Below are 24,948 nucleotides of genomic sequence, written 5' to 3'. Positions count from 1 at the left end.
TGACACGGGATCTTACCCCCTCTGAAAGTGCAGCTTCATAGTCTGGGGGTGCTCCTGGATCCATCTTTGTCTCTAGAGGCCCAGATGACCTCAGTGGCTAGGCGTGCCTTTGACCAGCTTTGGCTGGTAACACAGCTGTGGCCATTTCTGGACCAGGATAGCCTGACCACTCTTGTCCATGCACTGGTAACCTCCAGGCTGGATTACTGTAATGAGCTCTATGTTGGCTGCTCTTGACGTTGGTCCGGAAGCTGCAGCTGGTGCAAAATGTGGCAGTGAGACTGCTCACTGGGAGAGGGTATTGCCAACATGTCACCCCACTACTGAAAGAACTGCACTGGCTGCCTATAAGCTACCGGGCCAAGTTCAAGGTTCTGGTTTTTGGTGTACAAAGCCCTATACAGCTTGGGACCAGGATACCTGAAAGACCGTCTTATCCCTTGTATACCCCAGTCAATCACTGTGCTCTGCAGGTCAGGGCCTCCTGCAGATACCACCTTATCAGGAGGTCCGTTTCGCACAACATAGGAAACGGACCTTTAGTGTAGTGGCAGCAAGTGTTTTTGTTTGCTGCCCTGGGTTCCTGTTGGGAGGAAGGGTGGGATATAAATTTAATTAATTAAATAAATATTTTCCCTTATAAAATCTTGCCAAAAAAGATGGTAAGACTCGTAGACAATAAAGCTACCAAGTACAATATTAACAATTAATCTGTCCCCTATCCTAAATTTTCTATCTTTAACAGCATTTACCGAAGGATTGTATCCAATTAAGTTCTACTTAGAGAAAGTCCACTGAAATTAATGGACCCAAGTTAGTCATGTTCATTAATTTCAATGGGTCTCCTCTGAGTAAAACCAACACGGAACAATCCAAACTGATTTGCAGAAGGTTTATGGAACTACACAGTTAATGTGGGGCACTGACCAGGCCTTTTAGATTTCACCACTACCCTGCGTGAATTGAGGATGGAGACTGACAATAGTCTATAAATGTTGAAAATTTTCCACATAAATAAAGAAATAATTATGCTCCATATATAGTCATTCCAGAAAGCCTGTTAATGTACATAAGAAGTTGACTTATATTGAGTCAGGCCATCTAGCTTAGCATTGTCTTCACTGACTGGCACTGCCTCCCAAGAATTTCAGACAGAGGACATTCCCAATCCAACCTGGAAAAGCTGAGGATTGAACCTGAGACCTTCTGCATGCAAAGCAAATGTTCTACCATTGAGCAACAGCCCTTCCCTAACGACACAACAGCTAGGAGACCATGCTCTGTAGTACTAGTCACTGTATCCCAGGCAGCTGCCCATATCCTCTTCTTCTTCATGGGATATTCCTAACCCACAACCAAAAGGTCCCCCTTGTCTACGGATAAAACAAATTTCATAAGACTTACCATATATAATTTCCCTCTTTTCTGCAAAGTCTATAGCTCTAAAAAGGTTTGACACATTAAGGTCTGAAACACCCATGGCAGTCTTTAGAATGCAAGTTAAATCTTCTTCTGTTAGAGCTCCAATTTCTGACTGATACATCTGTGAAAAATGTAAAAATATGATTTGTTGTTCCAACGAAGAAACATTGAAACGAGTTTTCCCATTAAATATGGGACCCCAAGCCAAACATTTATCAATGTGTGCTGTTGGGAGAGCAGAGCCACACATCTCTTCCTGTCCCAAGACACCTGTTTGAGGCTTTCCTCCTTGTCAAATAAATTTTCCACTTTCCTGACAATAGCTATGCTGATACACTTTTCTTTTCCATTTAAAATTTAGGAAGTTTGTAAATCAAGCGTGAACCGTTTTTACTGATGCAATCTACTTGGGTACCTTAGAGATTACCTCCTCCTACACCAGCCTGCCCACTCTCTAAGATCTGGCGGCCATTCTTTTTGTCCTGCCTGTGGTAGAGGCATAATCAGTTGGACAAAGAAAAAGGCCCTTCTCAGTGGCCACATCCAGACTGTGCAATATCTTGACCTAGGAGCTTTATTTGGAAACTCTCCCTCACAAACCTTTGGCGTGCCAGACATACAATGCTTTATATGATGAATCCTGTTTAGGGCTTTATCTGCTCTGCTTGTTTTCATTTTTGTATTTGTTTGTTTAATATGGTTGCTTTATTATGCAAATATTGCATTTTAGTTGTTATAAACTGCTCTGAATCGAGCAAAAGCAGTGCTCCTTCGGGAGGACAGACAGGATATAAACTGAATTAATAGTAATAAGGGTGCAGCATTAGTTTCTAAATAAATACACAGTTGTCTTTTCACTTAGTGTTCAAGGTGATGTAAAAAAGAAAAATAATTACAATACATAAAATATAAAGGCCAATCATGTTACTAAATACCAGTTAAAATATCACTCTCTCAAAATCTGCTAGAGGAAACTGACCAATTAAACATATTCTACAGGTTTGATACAACAATAGAGAAGGGGGAGGGGTAGAGAGCATTTGGGAGCATTGATCATTTAATTTAATTCACCCTTGAGTCTTTTGATTTATTGCCTTTTTATTCTTTGAGGGCTGTACATTTTACTAGATATATTGTATATTGTTGTTAGCTGCCTTGGGGGTTCTGGTGGACAGAACGGCATGTCATAAATATTTTATAATATATTATAATAAAAATAAACCCGGACAATATGGAGACTGTAGTTAATCCAGGCCAGTATCTCCCCAGATGTGTTTAGCATAAGGGGTCATACATGCAGGAAAAGGTGATTCTACAGATACTCTGGGCCCAGGTAATTTGGAGCTTCAAAAGGTACACAAAGCTTGGCTTTCACTTACATCACTTATTTCTCAGTGCTTAATGTCTCACAGAAGAAAATGTGAATGAACTTTCTCCAGTGGGCACCAGGACACCAAGAGGGTATTGTCTTCCTCTCCTGTTGCTTGAGGCAGGAAAGAGTTAACACTCCAAAGGACTCTCACCTTAACCTCTCAGCTGTTTTCCTGCCTGGCTTGAGCAGTACTATTTTCACCTTGGTCTTCAGTCTGGCTGGCTTATATCCTTATTTAGAATCCCAAATCTTCCCTACTGTTTTTGATTTGTTTTGTCTGAATTCCCTTCTGGGGAAGCATTGTTTGAGGTACCATGAGGTGATTTCCCCCCATTTGTTAGCCATGGCTCACAAAATAAAACTTTTAATATACAGTAACATATAATTTGCATGAGAGGATGTCTCTGTGGCATTACATCTGTGATGGCTCATTCACTTACAAGTTGCCACTTGATGCTGCATTCATCAAATGATGAACATGGACATGTGAACTAATTCTTACTTACCAATTTGTCTGTGAGGTAGAAATTAGCATGGTGGTATGCTCCTGCCGATTTGCAAAAACAGGGCACAATATATTTGCTGCTGTATTTTGCAGACTAAAATGCTCATGAGTGAACATGGCTACAGGTATGTAGGGACCACTATACAGACGTTTATGATGATATCATATAAATTACCAGGTATGGACAGATGTTATGGTGTTTGGGTCAATATAATTAATTGACCTGTTTTGCAAAAAAAAAGGCTTTGTTTTTAAAAATGAATTTTAATAAAGCATTTTAATAAAAGGTGTTACTTGCCTTAAAAGCCAGTTGTATTGTTTGCAAGGTTTTGGATGGCCTACAGACTACTGACAAAGCAATTACATATTCTCTTAAGTCAATCAGACCATCTTCCTTCTGCAAAAAGAAAGAATCAAACCGGTATTACTAGTTTCATAGAAAGCACCCACTGAAAAAAAAATTCTGAAACTTACAAATAAAAAGCTATTCTGAAGGTTTCTACATAAAAATGACTAAACGAAGACTTCCAGAGACTTGTATTAAAATGAATACTATTGATTTTCAGTTAACTAACTCCTTTGAACATTTGAAAAATATCATACTTCCCAGTTGTTTTACAGAATGGAAATTCAGAAAACTGAACAGTATTAAAAATGCACTAAAAATATATTCTGTACCTTTTCCCCCAGTAGTCCATATACACACCCCCATAAGAACAAATTCAATGACCTTTTTGATTATCTTTTTGATGTCACCCTGCTTCCTATACACAAGGACGTATATAGAAAAATGCAGTCTGATTTGTAAAAAGTGTGTATGAAAATACCAGTCACCATTTTTATTTTATCTACAACAGAAGAGCCCTTGTGTTATATTTCTCTGTGGTAAAAATGATGATCTGCAGCCAAAAAGATGCATAATTGAGCCCACATATGCTCACATAACAGGCAAAAGGCATGCACACAAGATCTTTTGAATTTAGTAATCATATCTTTCATAATATAAACAAGTGCTTTCTACGTTGTTGTTATGTGCCTTCAAGTTGATTTCGACTTATGGCGACCCCATGAATCAGCGACCTCCAAGAGCATCTGTTATAAACCACCCTGTTCAGATCTTGTAAGTTCAGGTCTGTGGCTTCTTTCATGGAATCAATTCATCTCTTGTTTGTCCTTCCTCTTTTTCCACTACACTCCTCTCCCTGTGCAGGTATTGATATATGGTCTGGGTCCGCTTTCTTCTACTGTGTGCACTTATCTGTGGCCGGATCACCCTGTGTTGGTTTTCTGAATGTAGTTATTTAGGCACAGCGCAGTGATAGGCAACGATAGTCCTCTCTTAAGCTGTCAGTGATAGGCAGCAGCACCCATTTCAGCAGCCATCAGCGATATGCAGCAGTAGCCTTTTCAGCAGCCATCCGTTCCATGTTTCACACAGCCTGTGTCAGAAGGAATTCTGCTGAGAGGAATGTTGCACGCAACTTGGCCTACACAAGGTGTACATTGACCCTAAGGTAGGCAAGGTGGTCCTACGGTAAGTATAGCAGCCAAACCTGGGCCTTCTAATTATTCCTCCTCAGTAATTGCATCTGAGCAGCAAGGTCGGTGTTGGCGCTGCAGGTGTTGATGCTGCTTGTGGAACATAATGGGTGCTTTCTCAGTGTGCCCAGTGACTGTGGAAGGGCTTAGCCTTTTACTCAGAACCCTGGGGAAAGGGCCTAGTTTGCTGCCCAGACTCCTTGCTGATGTAACCCTGTCATTCCATCTAGTAACTGGGAAAAGAGGTCCAGCTATTTCTCCAGAAGCTTTGGCTAGTGAGAGGGCATAGTCCTCTGTTGGAATTATGCCCCATCTTTTTCACTGGAAGCAATATTGGCTTTCCCATTTTTTCCTTAGGCATGAACAAATACCAGGCCGTTCCCAGAGGCTACAGTGGTATAACGTGGTGGCCCCTCCAAGGGGCCTTGGTGTACCTGAGATATATGAATGGCTTCTCGAGCTACAGCTCAAAGCTCTTCTCTGTCCCTTTAAACAGTTGCTGGCCTTCATGGCCGTTGGTGTAAACTTGGCAGGCTTCATAACTTGGTGACCCCTATAGGGGCTTTAGATATATTAATTGCATGGGCTTCAGTTTTAGGCTTCAGCCCTCCTTATCTCTGCATGAACCTTTGCAATCCTTCATAACGGACTGTGTAGAATTTATCCGGTGACTGCCATATGGAGGGGGACTTTTTAATCATCCTTGCTAAACGACACTTAGCAGAATTAACATAATGAACCTGGTTGCTAGGCGGAGTCACCATCAGATCCCTGGGTGATGCGGACTATTACAAATTCCATGCAGCCTTTTTAAGGCTCATTTCGCTGTTCAGCGAACTGGATTCTGTGCATTAGCTTTGCATAAATACCTTCTAGATTAATCACATAGTCTAAACTCTTGGTTACTTACATAGTCATGTCTGTCCTAAGGTGCACTTCTCCTGGTAGGTGGGATTGACCACTCAAGTCCTGACCGCTGTCAGTACTTCCCCGGGTGACTAATAACAGTTTAACATTTCATATTACATTTATTAAACATTTAGTTTAGTAAGACTTACTACAGTGTTTTATCTTGTGTATTGGGAGCTGAGAGCAATCCACCTGACCCCTGCATCTTCTAGTCACGACAACTCCTGCGTGAAACTACATAAAAGCTAGAAAAGGGGGCATTGGGACTCTTTCTCTTTGGGTGGAGATCGCACTAGCTTTATATTGGGCCGAGGGACTCCTGCGGTCCTTGAAGAGAGATGACTTCAGTGGGGCTCGGAAGGACACTGCAGTTTGGCTGAGCAGGCAACATGTGATCCCAAGGGAGTGGAAATTGCATCTGGCAGCATTTTATCTCCTTCAGCTTAGTTTCAACAACTTAACAGTGGAACTGTTTGCTTGAGCTACAATTCTCACCTTCCCTGGTACTTCTTGTGGTACCTAGATACAGGGATGGAGTCCACAGAGGCCTGTAGAGACTGGACGGTCTCCTATTTGGTTCCTCCCCGGGCACAGCACTGTGGAAGTTTTGGCGCTACAGGACCATACGTACCAGCAGCATCGACTGTGATTCTCAGATTGGCTTCTTCTTAATAGCAGATCCTGGTGGCTGCCATTGAGATCAGATCCAATGACATCAGGTCTTCCTTTACATGGTTCAATCTGGCACCCGGATCCCGACTGGTTGAGCTTGATGGCTTGGCATTGGAGCGGACACAGCTGATCCACACAGGGCTCACAGAAGGGTACTACCATGCTGGCATCTAGACAGTTGTCAACAAATCTCATCTACCAGATGCATGGTCCGCCTTCTCCAACAGGTATACTTCCAGGGCTCTTCCACTTCCACGAGCTATGGTACAAGTCTGACAGTGTCTTCATATAGATCTGAAGATGGGAGTGACAGCTAACACCTTGTGCCACCAGGCTTGGCTTGATTACTCTTCGGGGGCTTAAAGGGGCTCACATCCGATGATTGTAGGTTCTTTATAGGCAGCTGTTCTCCTTTCTTCAGCAGTGTGTCACCATTTTCCTTCCTGGAGTTTACCAAAGGTCCTCCAAGCCTTGCAGCGACCTCCGTTGAGCCCCTTAGGTCAGTACCTTTGCGACTGTTGTCCTTCAAGGTCCTGTTTCTGGTGGTGATCATCTCAGCGAGAACAGCTTCAGAGGTGGGAGTGTTGGCATCGGACCGCCATTTCTGCATCTTCCATAAGGACTCAGTTGTGCTGCATCCAGATCCAGTCTTTCATCCTAGAGTCAATTCAGTTTTCTCTGCAACCAGGACATTGTTCTTCCTTCATTCTGTCCTAAGCCTAGCCATCCACTAGAGAAGGCCTGGCACTCTTTCGATGTTCAGAGGGCCCTCAAGACCTACCTGTCTCGAACCCACGACATAAGATTAACAGATTCACTGTTTGTATCCTTTCACCCACGGACACGGCGGGGGGGAAGGTTTCTAAATCCACTTTACCTTTTTGGTTGTGCACCTACATTGCACTGGCTTACGAGTCACTTAAGCTTCCAGTGCCTGGTAAGACAACGGAGCACTTGACTAGGTAAGCAGCCACTATGGCTGCATTCGCAACCAATGCACCTCTTGCAGATATGTGCAGCGCGGCTGTATGGTCTACTCCAGATTCTTTTATCAAGCATTACAAGACAGACCACTACGCCTCTGCTGATGCCTCTTTTGGGAGGCGTGTTCTGCAACAGGTCCTTTCTCATGTGTAAGCAGTGGGTGGTCCCTCCTTGTTGGGGCTGCTTTGGTACAACCCACATGATGGCATGCTATCTGGGGAAAACGGACCATTGGTCTCACTTGAAGGGTGGTTTTCCCAGGTATTGTGCCATCACGGGCCTTCCTGTTGGAGGATGCCTTAGTCTTTTGTACCACCTTTCAAATTATTTCTCTTAAACTTATACTGCGTTAAGCATGTGACTGAGTTAAGACTTTCTGGTTCTATTAGGAATGAATGTGGTTTGGACTTCCCAGGAGGATCGCTCCGCCTGTGCTGCCTCTGGGACGGGCTCCCGTCTTGGTGGAAACTTTTTCAGTTTTAAAAACAGTCAGAAGGGCTTTTTGACTGGGGAAAATTTCTTCCGGATAAGGAAGAAACGTAGAGATTTTCCACAGAGCTTTGTTGTGTTTGTTGGAGGCTGGAATTCTGTGAAAGAAGGTCTTCCAGCAGCTCGGACGGAGCTAGGATTTCCAACCAGCTCAACTGATTAAGTGAGACTTTTTTTTTTCTTCAAAGAAAAACGGATTAACAGGCAAGCATTTTCCTGTCTTTTCTCATTATTTTGTTATCAATACAGCTGAAGAGATTTGTCAAAAAACCAGCAATTAAGAAACCCTGGGTGAGTCATAGCTTTCTCTTTTATTCACGGAGCTAAGGGGAAGAAAATATAAATAGTTTATCTTTATTTTTATTGCAAAAAGCTGGCATGGAATTCAGCATTATAAAGATTACAAACGGCTGAGGGGTTTCTAATTTAAAGAGAATTTTTTTTTTTGATTTATAAGACTTTTGAGTAATATATGTCTGGGACTATTTTTTCCGGTTTACTTTTTTTTTTTTTTTGACGAATCTGCTCATTCTTCCTGCTACTAATTATTTGGATGCTGTGAATTAAAGTTGTTTTGGCACTTTTGGACATACAAGAGATAAGGCAGTTTGTCTTGTCTAGAGGGTGACGTCAGCTGGCTTGAAAGATTAACTCCTTTGTAACTGGATAAAGAAATAAACTGCTCTTTGCTTGGGACATTGGAAATTGAAGGGATTGTGGTTTTTTTGGTTTTAAGAATGACAATCAAGAAGGTGGTTGAGATCATGGATGTACAAGAAGGGACTTTCTCTTTAGATATGTTTCAGAAAATAATGAATGAGATTAAGCTAACAAAACAAGAACTCAGACATAACAGACAAGTGATAAGTGAATTTGGCGAAATGAGACAGGAGCTGAAAGAAATTCAGGATTCTATGAGAAAGGAGAACAAAGATAAATTTGGAAAATTAAAAAAGGATGAAAGAAAAATTAAAGGGAAGGTTCAAGCCCTAGAGATTGGATTAAATATGGTCTTGGAAAAAGATTTGGATTTCCTGGCTGTGATGGATCCTGGAGACAAATATTACTGTTTGGAATTCAGCGCTGTCCCTGAAGGAATTGGTGAAGAGATTGGAGATAAAGATATCATCGGTTCGAAAAAAATTCATGGACTGGAAGGATTTGATGGAACTTGAAATGGAGAAAGTTTACAGAATTAATTCCTGTTTTGTGACAATGAAAAACCCTTCAAGAGATGTGCTCGTACATTCTGTAAAAAAGAGGAACAGAGATGTGGTTCTGCAACAATACTTCAGTGATACGTTCAGAAATGATGGCAAGAAAATATTTGTGATGAAGGAAATCCCTATCAGACTCTTATTATATGACTATGACAGCAAGATTATTGGGTGCATGAAGATGGAAGATGGAATCAACACAGATAAAGGAAGAAGAGCGATTTGAAATTACTGGATTTAATAGACTTGAAGGGTTGGATTAATTAACATGTCTATCTAGAAAAAAAAATGATGGACATATATCTCAAGGATTGGAAACTTCTCTTTGACTTTTTGTAGAAGAATAAAATGATATGATGTTAATGAGATTTGATACCAACTAAGATAACTGCTGGAGGAAGCTGATTTTATAATTTATCAAGAGACAGGTTTGTTATATATTATAGACCTATAGCTGAACTACGACAAATCGGAAGTCTATAGTTTTTTTCTTTTTTTTTCTTTTTGTTGTATTAGTTTTAATTTGTGTTTTTCTTTTTGTATTGTCTTGATTTTGAAAATTTGAATAAAAATTAATTGAAAAAAAAAAGGAATGAATGTGGTTTGGCGTTATGTGGGGCAGTGCTTCTGTTTTCCTTCCTGGTAGGCCTGTTAGCCCTTGGTACCTTTTCAGTTATCTCACTTCGGCCTTGTCACGAATGAACTGGAATGGGAGGGGCATGGATGCCCCAGGTCTTGACTTCAGTACATTCTTGCCTTCGGATGCTAAAGATAAAGGTGCCCCCGCACTTGCAGTGCGAGTCGTTTCCGACTCTTAGGGTGACGTCTTGCACCGTTTACTAGGCAGACCATATATATGGGCTAGGATTGCCAGTTCCGTCCCCGGCCTTTCTTTACCCCCCAGCATATGCCGGATACTCATTTTACAGACCATGGATGGATGGAAGGCTGAGTGGACCTCGACCCCTTTTACCAGAGATTCGACTTCCTTCTTTCGTTGCAATCGAACTCCAGCCGTGAGCAGAGCTTCGGCTGCGTTACCGCCACTTACCACTCTGCGCCATGGAGGATCGCTAGATGGCGCTATTACCCACGTGATGGCATGATACCTAGGAAAACCACCCTTCAGGTGAGACCAATGGTCCGTTTCATCATTTTAGCTTCTAGTGATAGTTCTGGTTCAATTTGTTCTAACACCCAATTATTTGTCTTTTTTGCGGTCCATGGTATCTGCAAGGCTCTCCTCCAACACATTTCAAAGGAGTTGATTTTTCTCTTATCCGCTTTTTTCACTGTCCAACTTTCACATCCACACATAGAGATCGGGAATACCATGGTCTGAATAATCCTGACTTTGGTGTTCAGTGATACATCTGTGCATTTGAGAACCTTTTCTAGTTCTTTCATAGCTGCCCTGCCCAGTCCTAGCCTTCTTCTGATTTCTTGACTATTGTCTCCATTTTGGTTAATGACTGTGCCAAAATATTGAATATTGATTATATACCAAAATATTACAAGTTCAATGTCCTCATTAACTTTAACATTACATAAATCTTCTGTTGTCATTACTTTAGTCTTCTTGACGTTCAGCTGTAATCCTGCTTTTGTGCTTTCTTCTTTAATTTTCATCAGCATTCGTTTCAAATCATTACTACTTTCTACTAGATGTATGGTATCGTCTGCATATCTTAAATTATTGATATTTCTCCCTCCAATTTTCACACCTCCTTCATCTTGGTCCATTCCCGCTTTCCATATATGTTATGTTCTGCATATAGATTAAACAAGTAGGGTGATAAAATACAACCCTGTCTCACACCCTTTCGGATTGGGAACTAATTGGTTTCTCCATATTCTGTCCTTACAGTAGCCTTTGCCCAGAGTATAGGTTGCACATCAGGACAATCAGATGCTGTAACACCCTCATTTTTTTTAAAGCATTCCATAGTTTTTCATGACCTACACAATCACAGGCTTTGCTGTAATCTATAAGGCACAGGGTGATTTCCTTCTGGAATTCCTTGGTCTGTTCCATTATCCAACGTATGTTTGTGATATGATGTCTGGTACCTCTTCCCTTTCTAAATCCAGCTTGGACATCTGGCATTTCTCGCTCCATATATGGCAAGAGCCTTTGTTGTAGCATCTTGAGCATTACTTTACATGCATGGGATATTAAGGCAATAGTTCGATAATTATTGCATTCCCTGGGATCCCCTTTCTTTGGAATTGGGATGTATATTAAACACTTCCAGTCTGTGGGCCATTGTTTTCTTTTCCATAACGATTGACAAATTTTTATCAAAATTTGGACAGATTCAGTCTCAGTAGCTTACAGCAACTCTACTGATATGCCATCTGTTCCTGGTAATTTGTTTCTTCTAAGTATTTTAAGAGCAGCTTTCACGTCACATTCTAAAATTTCTGGTTCTTCATCATACCAGTCCTCCATGAATGAATCTGTCATCCTTGCATCTCTTTTATATAGTTCAGTGTATTGCTTCACTCTTCCTTTTATTTTATCTTGGTCAGTTCCCCTGTTGATGATTTAACACCCCTACTCTTGGTTTAAATTTTCCTTTAATTTCTCTAATCTTTTGCAATAGGGCTCTTGTTCTTCCCTTTTTGTTGTCCTCTTCTATTTCTATACAATAACTATTGTAATAGTTCTCTTTGTCCCTACGTACTAGTCTCTGTATTATTGCATTTGAGGTTCAGACTGTGTTTCTATTGCCTTTTGCTTTCCTTCTCTCTTTAACCATTTTAAGAGTTTCTTCAGTCATCCATTGAGGTCTTTCTCTGTTTTTAACTAGAGGTATTGTCTTTTTGCATTCTTCCCTGATAACGTCTCTGACTTCAATCCATAGTTCTTCTGGTTCTCTATCAACTAAGGTTAAAGCCTCAAATCTGTTCCTTATTTGATCTTTATATTCTTCTGGGATGTTATTTAAATTGTATTTTGGCATTATGATTGCTTTGTTGTTCTTCTTTAGCTTTACTCTTTTTTTTGATATTATCACTTCATGATCTGTACTGCAGTCTGCTTCTGGTTTTGTTTTTGCAGAATGTATGGAACTTCTCCATCTTCTACTACCAATTATATAATCAATTTGATTCCTATATTGACCATCTGGTGATGTCCACATGTACAGTCTTTTCGGTTGCTCAAAAAATGTGTTTGCAAGAAACAAGTTACTGGCTTCACAGAATTCAATAAGTCTTTCTCCTGCTTCATTTCTATCTCCTAAGCCCCATTTTTCTACAATTTCTAGTTCTTTCCTTTTGCATTCCAGTCCCCCATGATTATCAGCATATCTTGTTTTGGTGTGTGATCAATTTCTTCCTGTACTTGTGCGTAAAATCTCTCCAATTCCTCTTCTTCTGTGTTTGCCGTTCGAGCATAGACTTGGATGATGGTTATGATAATAGGTTTCCCGTTAATCTCACTGATATCACTCAGTGATATAACCTTGCATTATAGCTACTAATTGCTTTCGCTACATCACTTCTCACTATTAAAGCAACAGTTTCTTCTTAATTTTTCATTTTCTGCATAAAATATTTTGTAGTTGCCTAATTGAAAATGTCTACAATCCCACATTACAGCTACATTAATCATACAAATAAAAATTGTATTCATCATATGAGATAATGTCCTAGGCCTTAATCCAAATAATAAAAGTGGATATTTAGAATGACTGAAACTGTTGTATTTCTTACCTCATCAAAAAGTGCAAACATGTTTTCTAATGTGTCACACAGTGGGATTTCCAAATATTCAGCAAACTCCTTGAGACTGATCCTTTTGTCTTTCATTCTCTTGGTACTTCCTGAATATGCATCAAGCTCTTTTTCAAGCTTCTCTGGCTTTAACCTAAACATGAGAGGAAAACAACTGAGGCTGCGATTCTATACATAGCTTTTATTTACACATGGGGCTGTGGGTGTACAAACTGGGAAGTGTGTAATTTCTTTGCTTCCCTCTCACAGGCTAACAGGAAATAAATGCTAAGATCTCCTCCCTCATGTGCTGATTTTCTACATTGGTACGTTTGGCTCTAAAAAACTGTGGGAGCATTCTGATAAATTCAATTTTCAGAAGTAGAAAGTTCTAATGCAGTTATCTAAAACTTGCAACATTGATCCCAGTTCCTATATGCAGTTATAGTAAAAGCCCCCTTTAAAAAATTATCATGATGGATCTAGATCCATTACTGACAGCCACACTCCAAGGTAGTGGTGAATCTGGATCTAACTACAGGATAGGATACCTCAGCATAACAATATGGCCTAAGTAACGCATCTGTTAAAGGTGTGGCCCTTAACAGGTATAATGTCCCAGCATTTTGAAGTACAAGTAAACATGGAAAATGCTTAACATGTTAAAGTGAAAGGGTTGTGTTTTCTTTCTTTTTGTTAACTCAATATAGATTTAAGTAATTCTGACTGTGATTTCTGCAAACCATGGTCCTTCTTCCTTGCAATTAACATATGTGGTATGGGGGGACCTTATGAATGACTTTTCCTTTCTGTCTCTACCAAAAATTAGAAGATGATGGTTTTATCTTGGACTGAAATTTATGACTTTCCGAATTATAAGAACCACTGTCAACTGAATCTGAGAATGCTCAACTGAAATAAGTGGCAACATGCCTATCATAACTATGTTGAAATAGTTTAGCTTTTGAAACCACTTTGGTCTCCTACTGTAACACTGTAACATTTGATAAAAAATATTAAAAGATTATTGTTCCTTTACGAGTGATACTTCTGCCCAGATGCTTTATTTTTTAAAAAAATGATTTTATAAAGCTACAAAGCTTTTTGAATGTTCAATGATACATTTTTACCCGTTTATAACTCTGCTTACCCAAGGCTTCTCACAAGTTTTGCAAATTCTAAGAGGCAGGTGTTTGAAGGGAGACGAAGTTGTCCTTCAGCCAAAGCTAGCTGGCAGTCTTCAAAAGTGTAATCTGTTACTGAAACTCCCAAAGCCCTTGAGTAAGGAAAGTAGGCATTTATATGACTAGAATATACTTTGTTTATATAATCATGCTTATAAAGCAGACAGTTGTTTTTAAGACTGACACAACTGAAACATAAATGTTCACTATTCTAAAGTTCAAGACATGGTATGGTAATTCAAGGCAGAATAGCTTTCATCAGAGTACTTCACAAGTCTTCGTATGTTAAAAATTGGGGGCGGAGAGACAAAGAAAATGTAAGAGCACATCTGAATGTTTAAAACCTATCTTCCCTCCTGTGACTATGTCTCTCAACTGTATGGTTGATGTGCTGCATTTATGCATCTTAAAATCATTATAAATCCCCTCCCCCCAAAATAATTAAAAAGTTTGGTAACAAGAGTTAGCAGCCGATGTACTCTAGTGAATAGTGTGATGGAAGTATTCAGGAAACTAGAATCTAAACCCTTTAATTTATTGCATCTTAATCTATTACCATAACCCATCAGCTTCAGTTTTTAGCTGGGGCAATGAGTTTGGCTCTCTAGCAAGTTTTTCTTGCTCAGATACAGAGGATGGTCTTGGGAATGATGTTTCAGCCCCACAGGAATTAATACTGGCACCAATCCAACCCTGTTCACCATCTATAAGAAGCCACTGGACTGATCATCCGCAGTTTTGGAGTGGGGCATTTTTACTAAACATCTAGCTGCTATATTTGTCCTAAAATCAGTGTTTGGAAGTTGTGGACAAGTGGTTAAGGATTACAGATTGAAAATGAATCTGAACAAGTCCAAGTATTATGATGATCATGATTATCCCACCTTTAAACACAGAGGTCCCAGGGCAGGTTACAACAATTTAAAAACGCGTAATTAAAACAGTTAAAAACAACCTAAACAATATCACAGAAAATAGGGTGGGTCTCGTCAGGTTATAGAGGGTGCAGATTTTCCTATGATTTATAGGGTTGTAATTTCTCCACCAAAACAGGTCCAGATCCCATTTTTTATTTTTGATCCACCCAGGTTGCTCTGTGTGATATGGTTGAGTAGTAGCCAAAAGTGCTTTCTTTCAGTCTTGCTTGTTGTATAGGTGCCGCCTCTTCTTGGCTAATCCATAACCTTACAAATGCTAATCCATGTTTCTGTAATTTCTAAGATGCCTAAGGCCATGTGCTTTAAGTGAGGCTTCCTTTGAAGACAACTTAAAAGCTTCAGTTATAGCAAACTCCGCTGCATGTCTCCCTATGGATGTGAGGTATTGCAAGCATATCCACTCAGTTTTGATCCAATTCGTACTGGCTACTGGATATGCTTCTCAGTTCAACTCAAGATGCTGATGAGTACCTCTAAGATCTTCACACTTGGATCCCAAATAACACAGGAAGCATCTCTCCTTATATTGTTCCCATCAGCTTCTATCCTCTTCTAAGGTCTTTCTTCGAGTACCAATTCTAAATGAGTCAAAAACCATCACCGCAAGAAGCAGAGCCTTTACATCCATTGCCCCAAAGATGTGGAAAGAACTTCTATCTAAGATTCATAACTCCCTCTGTCTATTGGCCTTCTAACGAGGATGCAGCACACATTTTCATTTGGCCTTTTGTTCAGCTGGCTGTTCATATTGCTTTTCCCCCCCAGAGTCCCCTCTATAATTTTTTCATCATTATTTTACCCTTTATCACTATAACCATGTTAACACATGGTTAAAAAAATACTATTGTAACTTTGATCACTTGTGCTCTGGCTACTCGGCTCTTGGCTTGAATCAGAATTTTTTTTCTTCTTTGGGCCTGGAAGCCATGGTTAGTTTGGAATAATGGGCAGGACTAAGTTTGGAAAAGCAATATGCCTGTGTTTCCTGTTGTTGAGGACAGAAAAAGAACTCTCCATTTCAACCTTCTTGTTATCCTATTCATTGCTAACATTTGTCTTGAACGAGGCAGAATGAGGGCAAGATATGATCAGCTTCCTTGCTTTGGGACTGAGAGATGTATGGGGTGGTGATGAGTAGCACTGTGGGGAGAAAAGGATTGGCCTTCCATCTGAATTCCCCTCCTCAAAATGTTTACTATTAAACAAAAGCAGCTTTTTCTTCATAAACTTTTGCTGCTACAGTATGAAAAAATACACTATTTTTTGGCAAAGTTCCACATATGCAGAATACAAATCAGTGAATCATTAAAATCAGTAGTACTATTTGGTACCAACATCAAAATAAGCAAAATAACGATGGTGCTGTCTCAATACCAGCTTGCTTACTTTGCCATGACACGTCTCACATTATTTGCATATAAAGACGGGTTTTTCTTTTCTTCTTCAGAGGGTATATATACAGGCAGAAACTACAAGAAAAAATTGTATCCAATTACAATACAACCTCATTAGTATATTGCATATACAGAAACATAAACACATACTAATCATGTTGCTTTTAAGAACGTTACATTATGAGGGACTAACTTTCAAAAGAAAATACAAAAAACTTTCAACTTTTTACCCACATCATTTAGAAGCAGTAACATGACATATTAGGGTTCCAGGGTTTTTCCCACTTATTCATTAGATTCTTAGGAACTACATGATATTTTAAAGTACAGTAAGTGAGCAATTGTGTGAGATACAGATTTAGACATCTTTCTTCTAAGTTGTGCTTCTGTTGCAGCAATTATCTTATTTCCCCAACCACTCAAAACAGCAACACTTTAAATTGAAAAAAATACACTTGTCCTTTTAAAGAGAGGATTGCAGGTATGAAATTTGGCTGCGCAAATGTCACTGGTACCACCACGTATGGCCAGCAGCATAATCAGAGCTGAGAGACATGAACTCCCCTTCCCAATATACCCATGCCATTTCCTGACATTTTGGTTACTTTTATTATTCTTTTGTGGAATAGTTAAGTTATGTGGAAGCACTCATTTTACTCCTAATTACAAAGAAGAAGAAATAGGAAAAATTACCCTTTTCCCATGCACTATAGAGTCTTTATTTACTGTTGTAGTCCTTTGAAGGCAGCGTCCTCCCCTATTCCACTGTTGAACTATCCATGCACATGGAGGGGGTACCATTAAAATGGGTTGTAGTTTTTTTTAGTTTTGCCAAGTATACATGCATAGGATTGCAGACTAAAACTCTGGTAACTTTATACTAACCTCTATTTCCACAAAATTATGAAATTGACATAAAGTAAGCCACAGAATTTTCAGCCTGAAAGAGAAAAAAAATACTTCAGTTTTCCAGACTACCAGTTCTGCAACAAACATTAAGAATGCATACTGAGGAAATGAAATGAAAACTAACATTGGGTGAGATCCAACATAGTGCAAGCAGACATCTTTTCAAACAATGGGGCTTCTTCTCTCCTCCCCTTGCAGCCCTGTGCCCCCCCAAATGTGCTCCAAGAAGTTGGGGGACTCTCTGGAGCAGATTTTGGGGGTGCCTGGGGGGAGGTAAAGGAGAGAGAAGAAAAACCAGAAATCCTGTGGCACAAGCAGATGGACATCACTGGATGCAACCCTTTATTTCTAGATATTCTGTAAAATCTGAGAAGTGAGTACTATTTGACAATTAAATATGAAAACTGATGTGCAGCAAAATTAAACACATTTGCATTAAATACAATAGAGAATACTATTTAATATAGTTAAATAATCAAATTTGAAATAGTATGGAAAGAAAAACAAAAAGGGAATACTACAAAACTACTACCTCAACTTCATTTGAGGATTTTAACAGTTTAAGGAGGAACAGCTGATATAATAAAAATTGAGATACCCTATTGCCAGGCTAATTCAGGTTAGGAACAGTGGGATTTTTTTGCTATTTTACATAAAGCAGGCAATGAAGAACTTATTAAATCGTATTTGATTATAAAAATAGTTTATGATCTCTAGTGATACAGAAGATGTGATGTGTTAATTCTTTCCCATTATTTGGTGGAATTTAACAGACTGGTCTTTAGAAAAGAAACAAAATAATTAGAACGAGTAATTCAAATGATACATAGCTGACTTACGCTCCGGGACCCTGCCATGTCCATGTAATTGTATCCTATGTGCAAAAGAAATATGTTCAAATTTTTAAGTTGTCTTTCCATTGCACTACAGTCAGCACTGTAATGGATTTCACAAAAATCGCATTGGTGTGATAAATGTGATAATAGGTTATGTATATCTCCTTATCCCTGGAAGGAATTTGTCTACTATTGCATTTGGTACATATGCAAATCATGAAGATGAAAAATGTTAAGCAAAAGATTAATGAATTTCTTGTCGTTCACAACATATAGTCAGGAATTCTTCCAACGCATTGACAAGGGAATTTTCAGTGCCTCTAGCCATACAGAAGCAGCATTTCAGTTATGGAAAAAACTGGGCACAACTTCACATGTACTTTCTCATAAAAAAACCCCTGAGATTATTAACACAATGAGATACTAGTAAATGAAACCCACATTCTGCAATAATAGATTGTACATTTTTGCCTTCCTCTCCAGACTGAGACAATACGTGTGAAAGGCAAAAGGACCTCCCACAGCCTGATATTCTGCTCCATGTGTTCTGTTTGCTCTATCCTGGACTACTGCTCTTGGATTATATGGAAAATTTCAAAGCCTGAATTTAAATCTTTCTAGCGAACGTAAGAGTGGCTTAACTACTTAGGGAAATAGCCCCCTTGGTGAAGAATTGAGTCAACCCATGCTGCATTTCTCTTGTAATGAATGCATACATCAAAAAAACAGCAAGAGGGCAATAGTCACCTACTCATCCAATTCACAACTGTTCTGCTTTTAAAAAAATATATTTGAAAATATACCTCAGACAACTATTTAATATTTGTATTGGCGTACAACATGTCTTTAGGGTAGAGCTTACCGATTTGTTTGGATAGCGTAAAATCACAGGTTGGACAGGCACTCCAGGGATAAATGCTCCTACAAGATATATGGGATACATATATTACAATGCTTCTAATTACAAACTATTATTGCTTTAAATACAATGTGACGAGAGAAGGTGCTGCTTCTGTATCTGTGTTATATAACAGTTGGTTTTTCTATCTGATATGGTCCAAAGTTCCATCTTGCCAAGTGGCCAATAAATATATAAATATAACCAGTTTTTAAAAGTTTAAGTAACAATATACAGAGACATACTGTAGTTAGTCTTTGTATTTAAGCATTTAATATATATACACACAGCTATTTCTTGCCCGAAGAATAATATGGTCAAAGCTAAAGATCATACAGCTGGTGTTACTTAGGAATACTTCAGCTGCTACATCTTTTTCTTACATTCTTTGTGTTGAAAACAATGTTTTACATCCGGCTTATATGAAATGCAACCTAAGACTTTTCTTTGCAAAGAAACATGTGTGCCTGTAGCTACTTCTATCTACAAGTTAACATAATTTGTCATATTTTAGAAAGCTGCTGTTAGTGGGGAATACCATTATGGCTCATTCCAACAGTTTTGGTGACAACAAATAATACTTCCTGGAACACAACTTCATATGGTATCAAAAGCATTAGTGTGATTCATTCTAAATTAATGTTAATTCTTTGATAAGCAGGATCTTTTGTTTTAGATAATATGACATGGGAAGAACTGATGGCTAGCAATTCATAAGTACCTGACCGGAACGATCTCTTGGCTGTCAACTTGTACTGTGCTTTTATATATTTGCAGGAATTTGACAGGACAGAAATAGGAAAAAGTTCCATCACAAGGTTTGTCTGCCTTCCCTGATGAAGGCAAACTTTTTTTCTGAATAGGAAAAAATTGCCTTGTAACCTCTCTTTCAGATTATGAGTCAAGACATAGCAGCCCACAATAGATGAGTAAAAGCAATCTACATTGTTATTGCTAATTCTACTGAATCGGAAAAAGGCTATAGAATCAACTCAAATCTCTAACTGGGAATCAGAAAGAAATCATAACTGCACCAAACAACACTTTGAGTCTCCTGTGTTTTGCAGTTTCATCTAGTACTGAAAACAATAATAAATCAAAAAAATTTCTGGAACACCCAGTTCTTCCCCCACTCTATGGTCAGTCCACTGCTATTTTCACCAACATTCAGATTGCCTGCCTTTTTGCGGGTCTTGAGTCATGTGCCTAGGAGAGAGGACTCAGAGCCAAGTGGGGAGACTTGAGGGGGCCCCAATTAGTGTAGTGACGGGTAGAGGGAGATATGGCATTGTGAGGAGGACTTGCCAGGTAACAGGAATGCGGCCCAGGCAGTTAACGACTGTGCCTTGTTCCAGTCCTCTCCACACCTGCAGGTTTGTTGGTTGCCCTATCAGCCAGCTCTCAAGACCTCCGGATGCTGCTCCTAAACACCAGATTGGTGCTTAATAAGATCTCCCTCATTCATGATTTAATTGTGGATGAGGCAGCCGATCTGGCATGTATAACCGAGACCTGGGTGGGTGAGCAGGGAGGAGTCAGTCTCTCCCAGCTATGTCCGCCAGTGTACCTGATTCAGCATCAGGGTAGGCCTGAGGGTCAGGGAGGTTGCTGTGGTCTATAGGAGCTCCATATCCCTCTGCAAGCAACCTGTCTATGTGACTACTGGTCTGGAGTGTTTGCACCTTGTTTTGGGTCAGCGGGACTGGAAATTCTGTTGGTGTACTGCCCACCCCGCTGCCCAACAGACTCCCTAGCTGAGCTGACGGAGGTGGTCTCGGGTGTACTGTTGAGATTCCCCCAGACTGTTGGTTCTGGGGGATGTCAACATCCATGCCGAGGCCACCTTATCTGGGGCAGCTCAGGATTTCATGGTTTCCATTGGCCCAACACATGTAGCAGGACATACTCTAGACTTGGTTTTTGCAACTGGACATGGAGATGGTGATCTGTCATGGACAGATCACTGCTTGCTCAAGTTTAGACTTACAGTGGCCTTTCCCCTCTGCAACGGTGGGGGACCTATTAAGTTGGTCTGCCCCCAGAGACTAATGGATCCGGATGGTTTCCAAAGGGCTCTGGGGAGTTTTCCAGCTGATAGGGCTGGCACTCCTGTCGAAACCCTGGTTGAACTGTGGAATACAGAAATGACCTGGGCAGTTGACATGATTCCTCCTGAGTGCCCTCTCCTGTGTAGAGCTCGTACGGCTCCATGGTATACCCCAGAGCTGAGAGCAATGAAACAATATAAGAGACGGCTTGAGTGCAGATGGAGATGAATTCCTGGTGGATGCAATTACACTCTGGTAAGTGCCTATAGTAAGCTGTATTTAGGGGCAGTGAGGGCAGCAAAAAAACAATATTTTGCTGCCATTATCAAATCATCAATCGGCCGCCCAGCAGAGCTCTTCATAAATGTCCATGTGCTATTGTCTAACCTACTGGGAGCAGTGACCATAGTGCTATTAAATTAAACATACATGTAAATGGCCAATTGCCAAGAAAATCCAACACGGTCACATTTGACTTCAAAAGAGAAAACTTCACAAAAATGAGGGGATTGGTAAAAAGAAAGCTGAAAAACAAAGTCCAGAGGGTCACATCACTCGAAAATGCTTGGAAGTTGTTTAAAAACACTATATTAGAAGCTCAACTGGAATGCATACCGCAGATCAGAAAAGGTACCGCCAGGGTCAAGAAGATGCCAGCATGGTTAATGAGCAAAATCAAGGAAGCTCTTAGAGGCAAAAAGTCTTCCTTCAGAAAATGGAAGTCTTGTCCGAATGAAGAAAATAAAAAAGAACACAAACTCTGGCAAAAGAAATGCAGGAAGACAATAAGGGATGCTAAAAAAGAATTTGAGGAGCACATTGCTAAGAACATAAAAACCAACAACAAAAAATTCTAGAAATACATTTAAAGCAGGAGACCACCTAGGGAGGCGATTGGACCCTTGGATAATAAGGGAGTCAAAGGTGTACTAAAGAACGATAAGAAGATTGCAGAGAAGCTAAATGCATTTTTTGCATCAGTCTTCACAGTGGAAGATATAGGGTAGATCCCGGAACCTGAACTAACATTTGCAGGAAGGGATTCTAAGGAACTGAGACAAATAGTGGCAACGAGAGAGGAAGTTCTAGGCTTAATCGACAATATAAAAACTGACAAATCACTGGGCCCGGATAGCATCCACCCGAGAGTTCTCAAAGAACTCAAATGTGAAATTGCTGATCTGCTAACTAAAATATGTAACTTGTCCCTTGGGTCCTCCTCCATGCCTGAGGACTGGAAAGTGGCCAATCTTCAAAAAGGGATCCAGGGAGGATCCAGGAAATTACAGGCCAGTTAGCTTAACTTCTGTCCCTGGAAAACTGGTAGAAAGTATTATTAAAGCTAGATTAACTAAGCACACAGAAGAACAAGCCTTGCTGAAGCAGAGCCAGCATGGCTTCTGCAAGGGAAAGTCCTGTCTCAGTCACCTATTAGAATTCTTTCAGAGTGTGAACAAGCACGTAGATAGAGGTGATCCAGTGGACATAGTGTACTTAGACTTTCAAAAAGCTTTTGTCAGGGTACCTCATCAAAGACGTCTGAGGAAGCTTAGCAGTCATGGAATAAGAGGAGAGGTCCTCTTGTGGATAAGGAATTGGTTAAGAAGCAGAAACCAGATTGTAGGAATAAATGGACAGTTCTCCCAATGGAGGGCTGTAGAAAGTGGAGTCCCTCAAGGATCGGTACTGGGACCTGTACTTTTCAACTTGTTCATTAATGACCTAGAATTAGGAGTGGGCAGTGAAGTGGCCAAGTTTGCTGATGACAGTAAATTGTTCAGGGTTGTTAAAACAAAAAGGGATTGCGAAGAGCTCCAAAAAGACCTCTCCAAACTGAGTGAATGGGTGGAAAAATGGCAAATGCAATTTAATATAAACAAGTGTAAAATTATGCATATTGGAGCAAAAAAATCTTAATTTCACATATACGCTCATGGGGTCTGAACTGGTGGTGACCGACCAGGAGAGAGACCTTGGGGTTGTAGTGGACAGATGAAAATGTCGACCCAGTGTGCGGCAGCTGTGAAAAAGGCAAATTCCATGCTAGGGATAATTAGGAAAGGTATTGAAAATAAAACAGCCGATATCATAATGCCGTTGTATAAATCTATGGTGCGGCCGCATTTGGAATACTGTGTACAGTTCTGGTCGCCTCATCTCAAAAAGGATATTATAGAGTTGGAAAAGGTTCAGAAGAGGGCAACCAGAATGATCAAGGGGATGGAGAGACTCCCTTACGAGGAAAGGTTGCAGCATTTGGGGCTTTTTAGTTTAGAGAAAAGGCGGGTCAGAGGAGACATGATAGAAGTGTATAAAATTATGCATGGCACTGAGAAAGTGGATAGAGAAAAGTTTTTCTCCCTCTCTCATAATACTAGAACTCGTGGACATTCAAACAAGCTGAATGTTGGAAGATTTAGGACAGACAAAAGGAAGTACTTCTTTACTCAGCACATAGTTAAACTATGGAATTTGCTCCCACAAGACGCAGTAATGGCCACCAGCTTGGATGGCTTTAAAAGAAGATCATGGAGGACAGGGCTATCAATGGCTACTAGCCATGATGGCTGTGCTCTGCCACCCTAGTCAGAGGCAGCATGCTTCTGAAAACCAGTTGCCAAAAGCCTCAGGAGGGGAGAATGTTCTTGCACTCGGGTCCTGCTTGCGGGCTTCCTCCAGGCACCTAGTTGGCCACTGTGAGAACAGGATGCTGGACTAGATGGGCCACTGGCCTGATCCAGCAAGCTCTTCTTATGTTCTTATTACACGCTGGCCTCAAGGACATGGTAGAACCATCTGAGGCCCGCTGTAATGAATGTGCTAGGCACTTCCAGGATAAAATCTTTAGCATCCGCCAGGACGACTCCATTGATATAGCAGGTGAATCAAGCGGGGTAACTAGAGTACAGCCTTGTTCTGATTTCTTGGATGAGTTTCAGTTGGTACAGCTTGAGGACATTGACAAGGTGCTTGGACAGGTTTGTGCAACCACTTCTGTGCTGGATCCTTGCCCTTCTTGGCTAATAAAAGCTAGCAGGGATGGAACAGCCAGCAAGGCCAGGGAAGTGATTAATGCCTCTCCGCGAGAGGGGGTGGTCCCTGGGTGTCTGAAAGAGGCGGTAGTAAGACCACTCCTGAAGAGACCCTCCCTGGACCCAGAAAATGTTAATAACTATAGGCCGGTAGCAAACGTTCCATTCCTGGGCAAGGTCCTTGAACAAGTGGTGGCAGGCCAGCTCCAGACACTCTTGGATGAGACCGATTATCTGGATCCATTTCAGTCGGGTTTCAGGCCTGGTTTTGGCACGGAAACAGCCTTGGTCACCCTGTATGATGACCTCTGCCGGGAGAGAGACAGAGGGAGTGTGACTCTGTTGATTCTCCTTGATCTCTCAGCGGCTTTCGATAACATCGACCATGGTATCCTTCTGGGAAGACTGGCTTAGTTGGGAGTAGGAGGGACTGCATGGCAGTGGTTTCGCTCCTATTTGGCGGGTCAGCCCCAGAAGGTGGTGCTTGGAGAACACTGCTGAGCACCCTGGACTCTGCAGTATGGGGTTCCGCAGGGGTCAGTTCTGTCCCCCATGCTGTTCAACATCTACATGAAACCATTGGGTGCGGTCATCTGAAGCTCTGGAGTGCGTAGCCATCAGTATGCTGATGACACGCACCTCTATTTCTCCTTTTCATCTTCTTCAGGTGAGGCTGTCAATGTGCTGAACCAGTGCCTGGCTGCGACAATGGACTGGATAAGGGCTAATAAACTGAGGCTCAATGCAGACAAGACTGAGATGCTGCTAGTGGGTGGTTCTTCTGACCGGATGGTGGATGTCAGTTGGTGGCCCAGCTATGCCCCTATCTGGACAGGGATAACCTGGCTTCGGTTGTCCATGCTCTGGTAACCTCCAAGTT

The 24,948-nt window shown here is 40.7% G+C and overlaps 1 protein-coding gene across 3 annotated transcripts in view; it reads right to left on the bottom strand.

Moving 5' to 3' along the window:
- LPCAT1 (lysophosphatidylcholine acyltransferase 1) overlaps positions 1 to 24,948 on the bottom strand; it is a 92,004-nt gene that overhangs the window by 15,183 nt on the left and 51,873 nt on the right. For all 3 annotated transcript variants that reach the window (XM_061588568.1, XM_061588557.1, XM_061588548.1), the window contains exons 6-13: positions 18,953 to 19,011; positions 18,094 to 18,128; positions 17,231 to 17,285; positions 16,338 to 16,420; positions 13,980 to 14,105; positions 12,830 to 12,983; positions 3,598 to 3,696; positions 1,405 to 1,543 (exon numbers count right to left, since the gene is read on the bottom strand). In XM_061588568.1, the coding sequence (XP_061444552.1) occupies positions 1,405 to 1,543; positions 3,598 to 3,696; positions 12,830 to 12,983; positions 13,980 to 14,105; positions 16,338 to 16,420; positions 17,231 to 17,285; positions 18,094 to 18,128; positions 18,953 to 19,011 (750 nt within the window). The remainder of the gene's footprint in view (positions 1 to 1,404; positions 1,544 to 3,597; positions 3,697 to 12,829; positions 12,984 to 13,979; positions 14,106 to 16,337; positions 16,421 to 17,230; positions 17,286 to 18,093; positions 18,129 to 18,952; positions 19,012 to 24,948) is intronic.

This window comes from Rhineura floridana, chromosome 1 (assembly GCF_030035675.1).
Source record: "Rhineura floridana isolate rRhiFlo1 chromosome 1, rRhiFlo1.hap2, whole genome shotgun sequence".
NCBI classification, from domain to species: Eukaryota; Metazoa; Chordata; class Lepidosauria; order Squamata; family Rhineuridae; genus Rhineura; species Rhineura floridana.
The sequence above is the reverse complement of the archived record's forward strand: the minus strand, read 5'-3'. Positions and strand labels throughout refer to the sequence as shown.